Source organism: Myripristis murdjan, chromosome 3 (assembly GCF_902150065.1).
Source record: "Myripristis murdjan chromosome 3, fMyrMur1.1, whole genome shotgun sequence".
Classification (NCBI taxonomy): domain Eukaryota; kingdom Metazoa; phylum Chordata; class Actinopteri; order Holocentriformes; family Holocentridae; genus Myripristis; species Myripristis murdjan.
Genome location: NC_043982.1, coordinates 3,866,656 through 3,886,694, shown reverse-complemented (window position 1 = coordinate 3,886,694; position 20,039 = coordinate 3,866,656). Strand labels below are relative to the sequence as shown.

At 40.4% G+C, this 20,039-nt stretch overlaps 1 protein-coding gene across 3 annotated transcripts; it reads left to right on the top strand.

The window, feature by feature from the left end:
• Positions 1-7,154: 7,154 nt before the first annotated feature.
• Positions 7,155-18,426, top strand: LOC115376627 (ras association domain-containing protein 7-like). 3 transcript variants are annotated; one of them, XM_030076342.1, is made up of 6 exons: positions 7,155-7,316; positions 12,196-12,339; positions 13,456-14,109; positions 15,349-15,617; positions 17,059-17,256; positions 17,362-18,426. In XM_030076342.1, the coding sequence occupies exons 2-5, from the start codon at positions 12,237-12,239 to the stop codon at positions 17,251-17,253; spliced, it is 1,221 nt and encodes a 406-aa protein (XP_029932202.1). In that variant the 5' UTR covers positions 7,155-7,316; positions 12,196-12,236; the 3' UTR covers positions 17,254-17,256; positions 17,362-18,426. The 3 variants fall into 3 exon arrangements, with proteins under 3 accessions (XP_029932202.1, XP_029932219.1, XP_029932211.1); XM_030076359.1 differs by lacking the exon at positions 17,362-18,426 and having other exon boundaries at positions 17,064-17,215; XM_030076351.1 differs by lacking the exon at positions 7,155-7,316 and having other exon boundaries at positions 12,076-12,339.
• Positions 18,427-20,039: the final 1,613 nt, after the last annotated feature.

Here is a 20,039-nt window from a genome sequence, read left to right as displayed (position 1 = left end):
CGCACGGGCACACGCACGGGCACACACACACACACACACACACACACACACACACACACACACACACACATAGAGCACTCACGTATTTCAAGCCAAAGAAGCCAAATAAGAGAACATCTCTTCTGACAGCAGAATGACAAAGAGGTATGTGAATCATTGAGATGAAACAAGGACAGAGGATCCAAAACTTTATGTGAGGAAGGTTCACTGGCACTTTTAAGGGAACTGCATTTTTGTTGATTTGTTAAAACAAAAATCGCAGTTGTGCTGATCATGTCTTGGAGCAGCACATAAATCAGGAGTGCATGGGGACCGCACAGTTGATGTGAATATATTGGCCATCAGCATAAAAATGATGAGGCCCGATATTTCTGCTCATTCCATCATCAGCAGTAAATGGACTCTGACTCTTTCTCATTTTGTTTTCATATTATCTCCAAACACACGGAGGCATTTCTAATTAACATTCAACAGCTCATTTTTAACAATTTACATCACGATTTAAATTATGTTTTCGCTAATTTCATTTCACTTTGGGTACCACTTTCTTTGAATAGACACTTACAGATATTCAACAGGATGTCAATTGGTTACAAATCAACAAGAGTTCAGCTATAAATTACATTTCAACAACATGTCTATAATGCATTATAATGGAGTTCTGCCCTCTGAGCCCTGACCTTAACCATGTGGGTGTGTCTTGCCCAGAACTCTGGTGGGTTTCATAATAACGCTGCAGACATCCAGCAATACTGTCAGCTAGGCCTCTATGCTTGTGAAAGTTTAGGAAACACAAGAGAATGTCAATAGTTGTTGAAATGCAATTTATGGCTGACTGATATTCTACTGAATTGTTACTTAACTTCTATATATCAATTAACATTCTCTTTGATATCTATAGGGGACTATCCAAAGAAAGTGTGACCCCTTTATGTTGTGGGACACACAAGACAGAGGCAAAGACAGAGGCAAATTCTTGATGTTGTTGAAATAGCAGCAGCACCCCTCTTTTCTCTTTTTTCTCTTTGCTCTGTGTAGTAAAGCCCGAGTTATTGATCAAATAAATTCTGGCTCTGGTACATGCTACAAGAACAACACACAGCAAAGCCCAGCTTTTTATCCTCCAGACACATCTACAGAGAAGAGAAGGAAGGCTCTAACTCACCCTTAGAGTCACAGCCTCACCAACACATGGAACACAATAGCCCCTCTCTATAGCATCGATTCTGGCGGAATTGGTCATTCAGCACCAGAGCTTCTGGTGGCCAAGCACTGTTTGCACAGCATGACTTCTATCATCAGGATTTAGTGGTTTTATACTGCATTCAGTGGGTGTAGTGGTGCCTGGGGAATATGGTGGCCCTCAGGTGGGCTACTTACAAATGGAGCTTACGTGTGTGTGTGTGTCAGAGAAAGAGAGGAGGTGGGGGGCAGGTTTTCAAAGGTATCCATCCTGGAGCAAGTCAAGTCACGTCAGATCTGCATGCTTAGGGTTTAACAGTATGAGGGAGATCTTGCACTCACTATTCCAGTGATTACTTCAGCTTTCACGGCACACTCAGACGAAACACCAAAATGAGAGAAAATTCGGTTCACCTCTCATTCCCTTCTAGTAAAAAAACACAATGAGACAAATAAAAAAATGTTTTTTTTTTATTTTTTTTTTTTTAAATCATCAATAGGTTAGCTAGGTTAGCTTAATTCACTGGTTTAACTTATAGGAGTGTTCTCCCTGAGTAATTTTTTTTTTTTTTTTTTTTTTTTTTTTTTTGCTTATGATTCTAAAGAATAACATGCAAACAATGCTACAAAGTGGTGCCAGTGACATGCCATTGGTCTGATGGCACTAAACTCCAACAGTCCAAAAAATGTCAAATGGTCGAAATAGGATGGCCTGTTGTCCTGGCCATTACCATGAAAATGCACATTCTAGAGGTATTGGAGTTCAGTGACGGCTGGTGTGATGCATTCTTGCCAAGAAACGCATTCACCCGTGTTTACCCCAACCTTAACCTGAGGAAGGCCCTGCCTGGAATTAATTATTTATGAAGTGGAAATTTTTCATATTACTGGGGTTTTGAAATAATGGGTTTTTGTTTTTGGGATAATGGGCCATTGGATCAATGGGCTTTTGGTCTAAAAGGACATTTTTAAGACTATTGGGGTTTTCTGAAAAATGGGCCGTCGGACCAATGGACAATCCCCATGGAGCCAACACATCAAACTTGGTGAAGCACCTTAAGGACTGTCACCTCAAACTACATAAAAGACTTTGGACAGGTTGGTGGAAGCTTCCATTTCAACATCACTGAAGCATGAAACATTTTCCATAACAATGTGTGTTATTGTTTAACGTCACCCAGCACTGTAGCTTAACCAAAAATAGCATCAGTCATTTATGGTTGCGCGAACATACGTACAACTATCAAAAATTCATCATGATCATCATGTCCAAACTTGTGATTTTGTAGAGTTCACCACATGTGAATTATATGCATAAAAGGATAAAATTTCTCCATTTACCTTTGGCATGTTTTTCAATGGAAGCTGGCTGTGCTGCTTTATTTGACAGTTACAGTAGAGAGACAGAAAGACAGGAGAGAGAGGGGGGATCACATGCAACAAAGGGCCCAGGCTGGAATCTATTCATGCCGCTGTAGCAAGGACCCAGCCCCAGACTCGTGGCACGCGCTCCATCATGTGAACCACTGGGGTGCCCCCATTCCCTGGGATGCCATATGCTATTTACCGTAAGTACCAACTTTCTGTGTGTAAAAGACATGAATAAAATGTAAATATTTCATGGAAATATTCAACTTGTAATTACAGCTACGAATCTCAAAGCTCCAATATATATGAGTCAGTGTTAGGAAGGTTACTTTTGAAATGTAAGAGGTTGCAAATTACTAGTTACCCTGTTAAAAATGTAAGTAATGTAACTATTTTAATTACTTCATCAAAGTATAGTACATTAGATTGAGCCAGCTACAGCGTTGTGACACTGGGTTGCACGGTGACCCCGAGGAAAAGGTCTTTCTTTTCTGTGTGCACTTGTGTAAGGTGGAGTGACAGTAAATTAAAACTGAATTGAAAATACACACCGAGGTGTTTTTGTGCTATAGTTTGTTGGGCTGCAGTTTAACAATAGCTCTTCCAGGCACAAATTGGTAGTAATTAACTAGGGAACATAGTGGTATGCATGCAGTTCAATGGTAATTACAAAACTGCTAATTTAAAGTGTTGCTCATTCGGATTAGAGCACGGCAATTAAAGTGGCAAGAGGCTATAATTACTAACACTACTGACAACATATGGCTTCGCATTCAATCTGGTTTTCTATGTTTCTGTCCAAGCCGGTTTCTAGTGCTTCTCATTATACTTAGATCCTAGTGATACATATTAAAATGACCAAAGCATCACAGTGATCTGTCTTTTAATTCTGCTCTGCTATATCTCTCTATATCTCATGTTGCCATGGATAAAACAAGCACAGGCTTCACTGCTGGTGCCCTGCCTTTGTGTTGATGGGGAAAGAAAGAGAAGGGGGTATGTCCTTTTGGTTGACAGCTATGCTAAAGGAAATGTTATAGTATAAGCTTAAGATGCCAAAATTGACAGGGTGAATAAAATCAGAAGTGTGTTAGGATTCCTCTTTGGGAGTGTGAATGTGGGTATGAAAAGTCATGATGGTGTTTTAATTAGATGCAGTGGTGGACAGGAACATTTGGCTCACCGAAATCAATAGGGTTCACTCTCTGGAAAGCAGAGGTCCACTCAGCAAATTGCATGACAGTCCATCCACAATCTTCAGAGATATGTTGAATCAAGTCAAAATTAATGTTGAGCCTGAGTGGTGCAGGAGGAAAGGTCATGAGGTCACCACAGTTGACAGGGCACTAATCACATCTCAGAGCGATCTCAATATCAATCTGATGTCATGGCCCAACGGTGGCGCAAAGGTCACGGTGTTACAATAACTGATACTGCATGCTCTTGGTAGGATGATGTGCTCATTAAATTTCATGGAGATCTGCCTAAGATTTGAAGGTAGATGGTGTTAGAGGAAAGGTTGTAGTGTCACCTAAATCAAGAGGAAGCTTCCTTTGGGGAATACGACTGCACTCATCTAATATCATGAAAAGTCTTCTGATTAGATTTTCTGATATCTTGAATACAAATTGTGGCTGTAGAGGAAACATCATGAGGCCACCAAAATAAACAGGATGCCAACTCTGGTCATCCACGACATCCACAAAGACATCCATGAGGATCTCGCAGTAGAGCCGCTACTCCTCAGCACTGAAAGGAGCCAGCTGAGGTGGTTCAGGCATCTAGTCAGGATGCCTCCTGGGCACCTCCTGGTGGAAGTGTTATGAGCACGACTAACTGGGGTGAGACAGTTAGTCATGACCCAGGACACGCTGGGGGATTATGTATCCTGGCTGGACTGGGAATGCCTTGGGATCCCCCAGGAGGAGCCTGTGGATGTGCCCATGGAGAGAACTATCTGGGCTGACCCCCTTAGCCTGCTGTCACCATGACCCAGTCCTGCATAAGTGGCAGAAAATGGATGGGTTGAACAAGGAAGGAGTTAAGGAAGGATGTCACCAAGTCACTTTAATGCAGCAAGTATCAGAGGTCAGAAGTTGCATGAAGTGGCTCGTCCCACCCCAGGGCTCATCCTCGGGGAGACATGGATATGCTCACTAAATTTCATGCCAATTTGTCCACTGGAGGGGGGTCTCTGTTTGTAAGACTGCACTGCAAACATATATAAATCCACATTATACCTACGGGTTGAGTGGTTTTTCTGCGCTGAGCTCAGTGAAAGCCTCACTGTCTCTCTTTCAGCCAAGCACATCAATTTTGTGAGAGAGCTGGAGCTTTGAATGGATAACTGGACCACTGACAACCTGAGGCACTACCCTCCTTGGACAATAATGATGTGGATGTTTAGACAGGTCCTGCAGTGTTAGTGTAAGGAATACACAGAAGAAGAGCTGGGTGGTTCGTCTGAGCAGTGATAGCCACCATGACGGATCAAAGAAAAGAGCGCCACCTACAGAAAGTAAAACTGCATAAACTGCATTAAGAGAAAATCCAGGTGACGGGCCCTTACAAGGCGAAGAGGAGCTGCCAACTGCAGTCCTCTCAGGTCAAGTAGGTCCAGTATGCTTGTTCGCAGGTGCATCCAGCTGCTTTTTATTAAAGACCATGGAACATGGATCCACCTGTGACATGATGGAGATGATGCAGTCGGAATACATACTGTAAAATGATAAATACTATAGTTACCTAAGGGACGCCATGCGTAATAACAATAGTAATGAAAATAAGAGGAGGGAGAAGAAATGTGATAGCAACAACAGCAACAACAACAATTATAATAATAATAGTGGTATTGGTATTATTGTTTTTATTACATCAACTATTACTTCTCTTGTCCTTCGTATCTTAGTGTCTTATTAGTGTATTGATCCTGCCAAGAGTGATATTTTGGTTGTCCTCAGATGTGGTATGTCATTGTGTTGTGACTATAATTAGCGGCTGGTGTGCAGGCAGCAGGCAGCTGTTTGTTTCTCCCTCCCAGCCTCCTCAGCCACACTGAAAGGCAGCACTGAGCGCAGGAGCGGCTGAACAGGCCTGTCTGCAGCTGCACAGTCACCACATCTATCATTTCTGCTGGTAGGGAATTAAACTGCAAGCATTTCACCTCCATGCTCTCTGTTGTGGCATTAGCCAATGCAGTCAGTGTAAGGAGCTGAGAACCATGAAGCTAAAGATCATCTCAGTTCACTGGTAGAAGAGTGCCATCCAGTGGCCAATTAGCAGATCAGTTTAAATATCTAGGACTGATGATGAGACATGGGCTCCAAACACTGAAGAGAGAGAGAGAGACATGATAGAATTATTTTCACCCCTCGTTTGTTGAGATTGCTTTAAGATGTGGTTGTCATGGTTGTCCTTGTTATTTTTAAGTAACAAAAATAAAGTTGATAAAATTTTGAACGTGGCTCTTATAGCCTCTGAGGTAAAATTCCTGAGTCAAGAGCACTCAGGAAGGAACTGCTCATCAGAAACAAGTTAGGACAAGAAATCAGATGATCAGTCAAGCAGCAGTGAATTTCCCTACTGAGACAATAAAGCTATCATCATGCTGCTCAGGAGCATCCATATTCTTAAAAATCTCTTGTTTGTTTGTGTGTGTGTGTGTGTGTGTGTGCGCGCGCACACGTGTGTGTGATTTGTTTGTGGTTTGTTTGGTGTTATTTGTTTACTGTAATTAGACAGGGTTGGGTAACACAGAAGAAACCAGCCCGGCAAAGTTGTTCACCCCAGCACACACACACACACACACACACAAACACACTTACTTATGGAATGTGTCCCCTCTGTCCCTCAAACTTTATTCCATCCAAATCATAAGAATCCAGTTACAAAATAGTTCACCCACTGTGCCCGACCCACCTCACCCCTACTGCCTCTTTTTATTGTTATCATCATCATCATCATCATCATCATTACTATTATTATTAATATAATAATTTGTGTATGTAAATGCTTCTGAAAGGTGTCTGGAGGTGCCTTAAAAACAAAACAAAACAAAACAAAACAATAAAAAAAAAAAAAAAATCACAGAAAATTTGTAAAATATTCCTTGTAAAAAAATACAAGAAAACCTAAAAAAGTAAAGTCAGTAAATTTGTGGTTGTTTGATGATTTTCTTGCTATTTATGAATACATTTTTGGTTAATGTTATGGTAGTTTTATAGTATCTTTTTGAAAAAAATCAAGTTAATTTGCTCAGATTTCAAAGGGTTCATGTATACACCTAATAAAAGTGACAGACAATGATTTATTTTTATTTAAAAAAAAAAAAAAAAGAGTCACTCTTGAACATTCCACACCCTTCACTTTTGAAATAATAGCTACAACACTGCACATGCAGACATACATACGCACACACACACACACACACAAACACACAGAGAGAGAGAGAGAGAGACAATATTTGCAGAGTGGAATGTAGTGGGAGTAATGTGGTAATGCACTGTGGGAGGGGCTCGGCTACAGTGTCAGAGTGATATCACTGAGAGAGAGAGAGGGCAGTATCAGTTCATGCTGCACGCCCAGAAGGCTTGCATACCACAGCTCCAGTCCTGTCTCCTCCTGCTCCGTCCTATGCTATAACAGTGGTGCGTGTGGATTACAGCGGCCCAGCAGCCCACCAGCCTCAACACCCAGCGCTCCATCCACTCTGCCCTGCTGCGGCAACAAGAACCACCACCAACCACCGGGAGAGCTTCCACTAACAGGTACAGTGTTGTGTTAAACTTCTTTCTTCCCTCTGCTCTGACAACATGTTCGTCTTCTGAATTCTGTCTGAAATCAAACTTTGGAGTGATGCTGCATGGCCAAAATAAGACACTTCTTTTTTTCATCTAAAAATAGTTCTTCCAGACCAGCGTTGCTATGGGGCATTGTTTCATTTACAAATGATTTTATTCTCTGGTCGCAGCTGCTCAGGCAGCAGATGCACCAAATCATTCTGCTAAATGAGCCAAATAAACCTTAATTTAATTAAATCTAAAAAAAAAAGATGATCTTTAAATAAGTGGATTATGCACAAAACAAGCCAAATTACTATAAAGTAACAATGAGAGTAGCAGAGAGCGTGCTGTCAGTCTCTCTGTTAGTAAAGAGAGACAGTGGAGGTATGTGGGGGTGGAGTCTGTGTCTCTCAGGAATGTGTTCTGCCACATTCCTGACCCTCACCTAACCTGTGTGTCTTCTACTATTCACAGCAAAGCTCAACTGTAAAAAAGACCATAACAGTGATTTTGCATATTTAGCCTATCATATGTAAAATCTAGACGCTAAGCAGTGGTATTTTAGAACTCCAATATCGCTTTTCCTCCTTTTTCGCCAGCCATTGGTTTCCATTCATTCCACTACGATATGAAAATGAACTTTCAGACTTCACACCAGTATTCCATCACCGTAATAAAGTCGTCAATCGTAGTAAATGGGCCAAACATTCAAAATCAGGTATGGTCCTTTAAGGCAGTTTAACAGTTACCTCTGCAGAAGAATCTCTGACAAGGGCTTATGCCATCGCCCCTTGTGCATCTGTCAGTCCAAATATAATATATATAATATACATACCAACATACTAACAAACAACTTACTTAATGATTAAAGGAGAATTACTTCATCAATTTACACTGCTGATTTTTACTGTGTATTGTTTGCTGTGTGGAAATGAGACACTCTGCCTGGGTAACTGATATGGTGTTGAAATGTCACAGCAGTTTCAGTGTAACCGTATGACTGTGAGAAAGTGCAGGGGCTGTATGGCTTTACCTCACATTCTTTCAGTTACCTGAAATGCTCAGATGGTCCACACCGTCCAGCAGTAATAACAATATGCAGCACATTTCAAGTAGCACACAAAGTGCTATTACAAAGAAAGGGCAGTGGCATTAACCACCTCAAACTACACTGTTGTATGAAATGAGCAAAAAGATCCATAATGGAATATAGGCAAAAAAAAAAAAAAAAATGTATTACTTTAAGAATAATAAATAAAATCTGGAAGCGAACATTAGGGGGATAAAATGGAGGTTACATGATGTTAAAAGCCCAGCTGCTGTACTCTGAGAAGAGAATAAGACATAGACTTTTCTGATTGTGGAAGGAAAACAGATTAGCATCACACTACGATGAACATCTCTACCGCCTGTCCTGCTGTGCTTTGGGTTTCATCATAAAGATGCCTCAAGCAGGTTGAAGTCACAACTGGTCTTTCCGGATCATGTCTCCCCTCCGGAATGTATATTTTGAGCAAAACAACCACTGCATTACATATAGAGAAGTAAGAAGAGGTGGAAGACATGAGACTGAGGTCCAGCAAGGGAAGAGGGCCACAAGAGAGAAAGAAGAGGGACAAACAAAGACAGTACATTGGTGTTAGGTGGAGAATGTGTTGAGGCATTGGCTTGCTGCAGCAGTGTATCTACTGTAATCCACAGACGGGTGACAAATTGAAGGAAAAACCAACATTAAGTGTTTCAGTAAGGTGTCGGGCCACCACAAGCCACCAACACAGTTTCAATGCTCCTGGGCATAGATTCTTCACATCTCTGGAGCTCCACTGTAGGGACACACCCTCATTTGGTGTTAAAATGATGGCAGTGGAGAACACTGTCACACCTGTAGATATAAAATATACCATAGGCGTACAACTGGGTTAAGATGTGGTGATTATAATTATTTTATTATCCATCACTCAGCACCTTAACTGTTTATTTATTATTTATTTTTTTTATTTATTATCTGTATATTACAGCCTAAGTTAATATACACTCACACTGTTTTTCAGACTGGAGGGGAAGTGGATTCCTTAAGAGGCTGAATCAAGGCGGTTAGTTCCTTGTCCCAGTCCCGGGCGTTAAAGGTTCTGCCACTTGGTTCTTAGTCTCCTGGTTTCATACTAACTCTCCTTATCTATACAATCTATACAATCATGCATATACTTCAGCGCCATCTGTATATTGTCATACTCACTCCATATGTATATTTTCACATCTCGTATCTCCTTTCCTTAGGTTAGCCCTTATTGTATTTTTTGAGTCTTTAGTCTTTATAGTCTCTATTGTATATTTTTAGCCTTTATTCTTTTTTAGTTAACTTTATTGTATGTTTCTACTGTTGCTGCTGGAACACCAGAATTTTCCTGGTTGGGATCAATAAAGTATATCTATCTATCTATCTATCTATCTATCTAAGATCATAGAAAATGAAAATTTCTAGCTGTCTCTGCGGTCCATCCATCAGTCTTTAGATTTATTTTCCTCAAAGACCCTGGATTCAGTCATTAAATGTGTGCTGCTTAATGTTTTTTATTGTTGTTCACAACTGAAAAAGTCATATAGCCTGGGCCTGCTATAAGGGGACATGTGGTCCCAAACAATGTCTGCCCCCACACCAGAACAGAGCCAGCAGACCCCCTCACTGGGGATCCAGCTTTCAGGCCTGTAGCATTCTCCTGGTGGACACCACATGTCCAGAATTTGGTTAAGGATGACTCATCTGCCCACAACACTTTTCCCCACAGCAGTGCGATTCAACTCTCAAATGTGCATTTGTCTTTGTAATGAGGGCTTTGTCCTCTGGAGCCCTGCTGTAATATCCCTCTGTATGTCCAGCACATTTTGGAAGAACAAAGCTCCATCCCTGCATTGGAGTTCCAAATAGTTTTGGAGAATTTGTGCTGTTCTGGTGGCTCGCTGTGGCCAAACACCTTACCAAGACACTTTATGCTGGTTTTCCCTTAATTCATGACACATCTTTATGCTCAAATACTATGCAGCTATTTGGCTTTTGACTCCATACAGTGTTAGCAGCGTCGGTCTTTAGTGGCAGCATGCTTTTCCTGGTTATTATGTGAGAAAATATCTACATGTACGTGTGTGTGACTGGTTGGGCTCCATCTGGATATTGACACCAGAGAGATACTTTACTTGTTGCCAATCTCACACTGGCTCATCTTTCAGTGCTCATGTATCACCCGGGAGGCAGGTACAGTCGTGCTTAGGGTGTGGGGCCAAAAAGTCACAGAGTTCTCATGAAAGTGATGAGCAAAACTCTAAGTGGCTCAATATTCTTAGTTGTTTGTATTTTTTAATTGATCAATTTGGGGAATTAAACATACAATGGCATTAAATGGCATTGTTTAATGGTAGTAGTGAGAGCAGCAGTATATTTGTATGGAAACTCTTCACAAAGCTATACTCCTCCCTCCCTGTGCCTCCTTCTTGTCCATGACTGTTACACACTTGGGGCTCTTTCTTAAAGCTTTGTACTTGAATGGTAGAGTGCTTAATTTGTTCTTAAACAGGTAAATTCTTAAACGGGTAAATTCTTGTTGTCATATTCCTGCACTTTGTGCTGTACTTTTGAAAGAAGAATAGATGTAATTTGATCTTATTTCCAAATTTAGCAAAGCTGTGAATACAGTGAGGGTGCCCCATTACTGCAGCTCCTCAGCTGTAACCAGGGTGACAGTCCATTAATCCAACATGTTAAATAACCTTCACTGATTGTAACACTTTATCCTCAAGGTGTGTCAGTGCTGTGGACCGCATCAGTGTGTCAGACTACTCAGAGGGAAACAAAATTCTCTTCCGCATAACTACTAGGGCAAAGTGGAAAACATTTGAAAATCTTACAGTCTTAGTGCTGCAGTGGCAAAGACTGCCATGATAAACTGAGAGTGGTAATTAAAGGGATTGCTCATCCAATAAAGAAAAGATTGTATTTTAATATATGAATGATATACAATTGATGGTTATGGCGATTTTGCAATTAATATGTTGAATCAAGCTATAAACTGTCACATTTATTATCATTTACCATGATAATTCAGCATTTTTCAGAATGTTCATTGAAGTGAACTGCATTCACAATAAGCAAATGATCAAAAGGGATGCATGAGGTAAACGTTACTAAGCCAATAACAACCCAGTATTCAACACTCATGAACGAGACAGGATCTTACTATGACATACCTGTCCCTAATGTCACACTGAACCTACTGGTAAGTTTTATGGAGAAGCTCCTGTTACACCCCTGAAAACAGGGAGAAATAATCACAAGAGTGAAAAGGTTTTGTTTCCTCAGTGAGACCGTTTACTCCAGTGAGGAAAATACCATCCCTGCGTTCCAATACTCATACTACCATACTATTTAGTAGGGGAAAAAAGAATTAGTATGTTCCAATACATACTAAACTACATACTTTGTAAGGGCAGCTGCAGTACATACTAAAAGTAAAAAGTATAAGTATGCGATTTGGAACACAGGGTTTGACTTCCCCCGGGCGTGTAGGCAGAGACAGAAGCAATCGAGCTCTGGCTAACAGATTAAGACTACTGTGCAGATCACTGATAATATGATAATAGCTTAACTTTTAACTATAATGTGAGTTTTTACTGTTTTTCAACTATTTTAAACACATCTTATGAATTGTGTCTGTTTTAAACTTATCACAGTTTTTTAATCTTGTTACAGACCGTGAATTTACTGAGTTTTTACCTTGTGTTACAAACCCTTAGTGTAATAACTTGTCACAGATTGACAGATTCGCACCCCTGTATGTGATGGGCCTACTGACGTGTTGGCCTTTCTCCACAGAGGTAGCTGCTGACTCCATGCTGTGGGCCTGACAGCTGGACATGGAGCTGAAGGTGTGGGTGGAGGGTGTGGTCAGAGTGGTGTGTGGCCTGTCACTAGACACCTCCTGTCAGGATGTGGTCATTGCTCTTGCTCAAGCCATTGGTAAGTCTCTTAATTTTGCTGCAATCAACCACCACAACTCACCAGAGTCACAAAGTCACAAAGAGATGAAAAATGACATTAAAAAAAAAAAAAAAAAAATCACCTGTTTTCACCATACCACAGTGTACTTTTATTACTGAAAAACTGCATATTTTAATGGTTACATGGATGGTTAATAGCATATTAGTAATTTTGCAGCATATTTTTGGAGTACATTTCTTGTAATTACAGAGACATTGTAAATTAATTTGGAATAGCTTTTTTTGGGGGGGGGGTACAAATTTTCTGCTAATGTTTTACTAATTATCTGTTTTTTTTTCACTTTTTTTTGTAATTTTCTTGTAAATTTTTACTATATAATTGCTGCTTTTCAGGTCAGTTCATGCGGATTTGCCCATTGCCTCTTTTCCCTGTGTTTATGAAAGAAATCAAGTGAATTTGCTCGGGTTTCAAAGGATCAAAAATTGTATAAAATATGCAACGATGTTTTAGAACTTCAATATAATTTTTCCCTCCCTTTTCTCCAGCCACTGGTTTCCACTCATTCCACTACAATATGAAATGAACCAGTCACACCAGTATTCCATCACTGTAATAAAGTCATCCACATTAGTTTTCCTAAAAGCAGCAGCACTGTTGTCTTTTGACTGACATTTGGAGGAGTATGGCTTCTCCACCAGAAAATAGTCCCCCAGGAAATGTTTGCCTCACACAGCCAATTATCAGTTCTGTTGTTTATGAGTGGGGATGACTTTGTTAGCCACAGAAGCAGAACATTATGATTTGTCTTTCAACTAAAAATTCACATTTCAAAATTGAGGGATTTTGATTATATGTTGTGAAATCTTTAGTACACCGCATGATTTGCAAAATGGTTTGGTATAATGTAAAATGTGAGTAAACTGTAGCAAATGGGCCAAACATTAAAAATTACTGGTGTAGTTCTTTGGTTGCTCTGGTCTGAATCCCCACACTTGAAAAGTCAACCCTCATGTTATGTCCCACCCCAACTTCCTAAAAATGTCAAATTGCAATAAGAGTAAGACAGCAGAGATGCATTTTGACTTCAAATGAAGCTGTTAGTAATAACATTCTGTTAAATCTTTTTTTCTGCAGGCCAGACAGGTCGCTATGTTCTCATCCTGAGATTCCAGGGAACTGAGAGACAACTGATCGCTGATGACTGCCCGCTGCAGTGTCTGGCTCAGCTGGGACAGTTGGCTGCAGATGTCCAGTTTATTCTGAGGAGGACAGGTCCCAGCATTAGTGATGGTCCAAATGGTTCTACCACAGAGAGACCTCTTCCCCTGCACAGATATCCAGAGCCCTGGCCCCATAAACACAGAGAGCCACAGAAGGCTCTCACTTTCAATCTGGGTCCCTCAACAGTTCCCAGGCGGACTAAAGCGAATAGGACTTTATCACCCTCACCAAGAGCCTCTCCAGAGCCAAGGGCTTCCCCTGTTCCTTTCCTGGATACTCTCAACCCTGCCAAGATGCTTCCATCTTACCCCTCCAAAGAGGAAGTGTTTAGGCAAATCCTGAAGCAACAGGCGAGACTACAAGACCTAGACATTCAGCTTCGAACTCTTGAGAGGGAGGCTGAGGTCTGGGAGAGGGAACGGTCCTCTCCTCCAGTAGCTGGTCTGACTCTGGACCCAGCAGAAGAGCTTGATGAACTGGATCTCTGTCTGAGGAGGAATGAGGCAGAGCTCATGTATGGAGAGTACTGGGAAGAACAGTTACAAACAGAGTTGGGCAAAGAACAGGGTACGCATTCAACCAAATTAGCGGCTTGATAAGTTAAAACATGTAATTTTTCACTAAAATGTTTTTTGATTATCATCACTGGTTGTAGAAATCAACATGAAACTATAAGATTCTGAAGTCAGTTCTATTCAGAGAGAGGCCTGTTGGTTGATTTCCCCTGACTCAAATGAGCAGTTTTGCTAAGCAGGGTTTAAAAACCTATTTTCAAATGAAAGAGTGGGAGCTGGAAAGTGCCCAGTTAAACTCAACAGTTCCCACACGGGTGCATTTGAGAGCAATGCTTGGTCATTTTTAGCATGTACATTGCTCACTATAGCTCAAAGCATTGTTTCGCATTTTTCAGTTGGATAGAAAAATTTGGCAGTGCACAAAATATTACATGTTAAAATATTACAGTTTATGTGTTTGTTACAGTTTTTACCTGACTGAAGGCTTTTGTAGCCGGTAACATGTTTGACGTCACATTTGATGTGCTGAAGGTTCAGAAATCATACCCAAATACACTCCACCCACTGAGACTGGTGTTGGAAAGGACCACAAGAAGTGCTAATGGGACCTGGTCATTCTTGAAGTTCCTGGGACAACTTGAACGCAGCATTATTTTTCTCGCTCCCTTTTGATTGACTCTTCGGCCGTACCAGCTGTCCTGTGCTAGCATGTGCCAGCCCCAGTATGACAGTAGCAGCAACTGTTAGCATGACTAAAGACTATATCAGGAGACAAGAAGAGGTGAAGGCTACTAAACTTCCATCTAAACCTGGATCTTTAGCTAGAGATGGTGTTGGTGATGGACTTTTTTTTTACATCAACTCTACTACTATAAGCCCCTAAAAAGTTTTTTTCCAATCAAGCTCTACAGCGATGTTATCTATGAAAATATGTGCTATGGTGTTCCTGCAGCACTGCTTCCAGAGATACAGTATTTTCACTTTGCTGGATAGTTGGTTGGTCTTACCAATTGCATCCAGTTGCAACAATAACGTTACCCTGGGGGAACACCCACTCTGTCCTGGTGGAATGGATTACTAGAAAATGCAGTTCCTAAAACACCATTTTATTACAGTTGCTGACTTTCAGGAACTTTAAAATTTTAATAAAATCCAAAGAATAAAATATGCGATTTAACTTACCATCTCCTTAAAATGATGTAGTAGATGTAGATGAAGTAGTTTTCATACAGTGTTTTCCGTACATTTTTTACATGGACTTCTAACACTTTGATTTTCATCCACTTTCTAGATATGCAAAGACGTCTAGACCAGATCTGCTTGTCATTAGATGACTACAGCCACCAGCTTGAGGAGCTCCATACACGTTCTGCATATCTGGAACAGGACATACAAGTTGAAGGTCACAGACAGAGCTCTCGGCCAGGCACTCCACAGACAGAGGAAGTCCTGGTGCAACTGGAACAGGAGCTACACCACCGCCTGCAACAGGGAGAAGAACTGGATGCATCATTGTCAGAGACTGAAAGGGAGCTACAAACTGCAGAGGCAATGTCACAGGTGTGTTTCCTCTCTTATCTAATGTCTTTACTGTTGTCCCTCACTGAATTCTTGATGGTTGCTGTCACTTAAAACAAAATTGAACTTTAGAGTGATGGGTCATTCCCTGGACATGCATATGAGTCCACATGGTGGTGAAATATCTTCACCAGTTGCTCTGTCCTCCTCTGGGCTGCTAATCCACAATACTGTATTCCAAACTTTCCATTCACTTCCATAGCAAACAACTCCCAAACAAACACCAGCAAAGCTCATCATGCCAATATAAAACCCATTTTTTAGTATCAGGTTGTTTATTCGTGGCACTGTGTTACGCATAAGTTTCATAAGTTAACTGTCAAATCCTCAAAGAATTTCCTCAAAAAAATGAGTACCGGAACTTTGTTTCTGTAATATTGGAATAATCCGCTTTGTTTGTGTGCTATATGTGTTAAAGGGTTATTTTGGGAGATGACACACATACAGTATTATGAATTAGCAACCATAACACCAAGGTAACTATACAAGTCAACAGTCAACCAAAGTGCTCTCAGTAAAATTCTGGTTCTTAAATGGTTCTTGAAAATGCTCTCTGATGCAACAAAGAACCATCACCAATTGAAGAGCCTCTTTATTTAGGGGCTGGTTCTTCCCACACTTTATGTGGTTCTTTAAAGTACTAAAGGTTCTTCATTTTTACTGGAGTTATTTGGTGGCGGTAGCATGGACTGCAACAAACAATTATTTTCATTATTGATTAAACTGCAGATTTTCTTTTTCTTTTTCTTTTGTCAATTAATCGATTAATGGCTTAGTCTATAAAATATAACTGAATGAAGTAAAAACGAACGTCATTAAACAGCCAACATGTTCATGTTGTTTTTCAACATATCCATAATAATTTAACATTTTAAATGAACCATTTATTCTAAAAAACTACTAAAGACCAATTTAGAAACGTTTCTTTACTGAACCAGTTGGGCCCACAAAGAACTTTCTTAAAAATGGTTCTTTAAAGAACCTTTTTTGCTACAGTTCTTTAAAGAACCATTTATGGTTCCTAAAAGAACCATTGTTTGATGTTTTTTTGAGACACCTTTGGGGATTCTTCAAAAAACCATCTACAGAAATGGTTCTTTAAAGAACCTCTTGCTAAAAAGGTTTCTTGTGGAAACAAAAATGGTTCTTTTATGGTATCACTTTGAAGAACCATACTTGGTTCCAGTTAGTGCCTTCATTTTTCTGTGCTAACTGGAACCAAATATCGAACGATCGTGAAGTGCCATGCCATGCTTGGCTTTCTCTCCAGTCATTATGGTCAACATCTTCCTCATATAGTGTAGGAAAACCTGGGTACACTGAAATGGCTTTTCATTACAGTCTGACTTGTGCAATTTGATGTATTTCTGGGTTAAAAACATCTTGGTAATGTTGATAATGTGATTTCCCCTGCATCCTCCAGAACAGATGCCAGTTGATTGAGGAACTGAATAAAGAACTTAGGCAGTGTAACCTGCAGCAGTTCATCCAGCAGACTGGAGCCACTTTGACCTCTCAACTCACAGACCAGGCAAAATCCATGCCCATTGCTTCAAATTACCTCTGCAACGCTGGCATAATGGAGGAGGCACTGCCAGATACAGTGTCTGTGTCTTAATAGGTTGTTCATTTTGATTATTACAAGCTTAAATAAAACAGCCTCAGTTGTGGCAAATTATATCCAATGGTATATCTAACATGGGCATTCTCTCTCTTTCTGCTGCAGATTGTCCAGTGCTCTCTTACACCTCTTAATGATCTCCACTTAATGATGTGTGATGTGGTTATCCACATAGGGTGGAATCAAGACCAACTGGACTAGACTCAGATATACAGGAAACTCACACATAGAGCAATACCTCCTCTTTGATTTGCACCACCCACTGGAACACAAGCTGGGAGTTATCAGGACCCTGCACCACTGAGCTGATAATGTACCAAGCAGTGCTCAGGCCCAGGAAAAAGAGCACAAACACCTGAAGGAAGCACTTAAAACTTGCGGATACCCAAACTGGACCTTTGTGAGAACAGCCACAAGATCCAGGAAGAACACTAACAGTGCGGATGAAGAAGAAAAAACGAACAAACATAAAAATGGTGTCATCACATTTGTCTTGGGAGTGTCTGAGGAGGATTTGCAACAAACACTGTATTCTGTATGCATAATGCATTGCATTCTAATGCAATACATTAGAACAGAAACTGGCCCACCCCAAAGACCCCACACTGAAACACAAGAAGAGCAACCTGATGTATGCATGCCAGTGCAGCGAGGAATGTACAGACCTGTACACTAAACTAAACAACCACTGCTCAGATCAGGACTCAGCAGTCTATCTGCACCTGAGAGAAAAGGGACACTTTTTTTTGAGGACCACAACGTCCACATCTTTGATAGGGAGGACAGATGGTTCGAAAGAGGGGTGAAGGAAGCGATCTATGTCTAGATAGAGAGACCATCTCAACAGAGGAGGAGGTCTCAGACACCATCTGTCTCCAACTTACAACACTGTCCTGTCATCCTTTCCCAGGAGGTTGAATCATTCACCCTTGACCTCACGTGACTGCAATGACCGCCACTCACTCCTTGAAGACCCTAACAACCATCATTCACTTATGGAGTCAGACGACTCCACCAACACTAATGGCACTAATGACAGGAAGGAGCACTAACAATCGAGTGATGTCAACAACCTGGACAGCGTCCCCACACAGATTAAATAGCTATGACTCCCCACCAGTCGGTCAGAACTGAAGAGGCTTCTTGGATGAGAAGTGAAATGTCTTCAAGAATCTACAAATACTCCAGTTGATCTTGATTCAACTGTGTGTGTGTGTGTGTGTGCGTGTGTGTGTGTGTGTGTGTGTGTGTGTGTGTGCGTGTGTGTGTGTGTGTTTGCTTGTGCACACAGAGAAAAACAAAGTAAGAAATAGTCAAAAATAGACTTTGAATATATCTACGAAGTAAATATACTCAGCAGAGAGTCACAAAGTTTTGTTTTTGTAATCATCACCTCATTTATGTTCAAATAAATAAATATATTTACCATATTTGATTCATAGTAGAATGAACAAAATCCATGTATTTTGACATAAAAATGTAAATTTTACTTGCTTGTCTTATTTATTAGTTTGTTGTCCTCGCTTAATTTTTACTTGTGCCAAAGGTTAATATGGGTTAAGATGACAATGGTTGATTGGTTGGTGGTCAAAAATAAATGGAAATCATTGTGTGTCATTGTAGCACATTACTTTCAACAGCTGTAAATGTGGAAATCACTTAGTGATCACAGTTACAGTGATTCTATGGAACAAAACGCTTGGGACAGATTCATTTATATTTCTATACAAATGCTTACAAAAGTTTAAATAATTCACTTAGTATAATCAAGTAGTCTGCTTACAGTGTTAATTCTGGGTCTTTCACACATGACAATATATGCTTTGTTTTGTTTTTTCCAGAAATGCCCTCACCAAGCTATTGCTTAGTATGCTACATTATTTATAAACAGCACAATACTGTTTTAAGGTAAATATAATTTGGACTACTGTAACACGTAAACACTGAGTCCGTTTTATTGGCCAGGTATGAAACATTCTTGAAACCTGCTCAAATTCACCTTTCTTTTAACAACATGGGAAACAGTTTACTGGGACATTCGGGGAAAAAAAGAGCAAAACACAAAATATTTAAACAAGAGCAATAGCTGTGTCCATGTATGTGCATGTATCAATGCATGCATGCATTCACACACACACACACACACACACACACACACACACGCACACACGCACACACAAACGTACAAACACCTAACCTCCATGGCAAATATCAACTTCTAAGGTAGAAAATTTTGGCTGCTATAGGGTGGGCACCGCTTTGTGGGCCAACGAATGGATGGATGGAGTCCAGTGATGCTGCTCACAACAGTTCATAAATTATAAAAGAGGGTGTGTCTAAAATACAGGGGGTGAGACAAACTTTCACCAGTGAAGGGGTCTGTGTGTGTGTCTGTGTGTCTTTCTACAAAGTTTGGCCATGTTATAATGGATCCATTTAGAGGTTATATGCCTGTCTGAAATAGGTCATTCCTATTGTCACTTGACCTCCATGCCAAATTTCAGCCTTCTAGGGTGAAGTCTGTGGCCACCAAAGGGGTGGGGAAATTTTTGTGGAGTGACTGACCAACTTTCAAAGCAACATAGCAAGCTTTAGCCTAGAGCTGCTGGTTGCAGCTAATAAATATACTTGAAAATTAGCACACAAAAAAGGAAAGCAGGTTGTATTACAGATGTAATACTGATTATGAACAGCAGAGAGAGACATTGTTTGGCATATATGATATGGTATATGATGTGAAATTCTATCACAGAGAATATACAATTAAAAAAAACAGGAACATG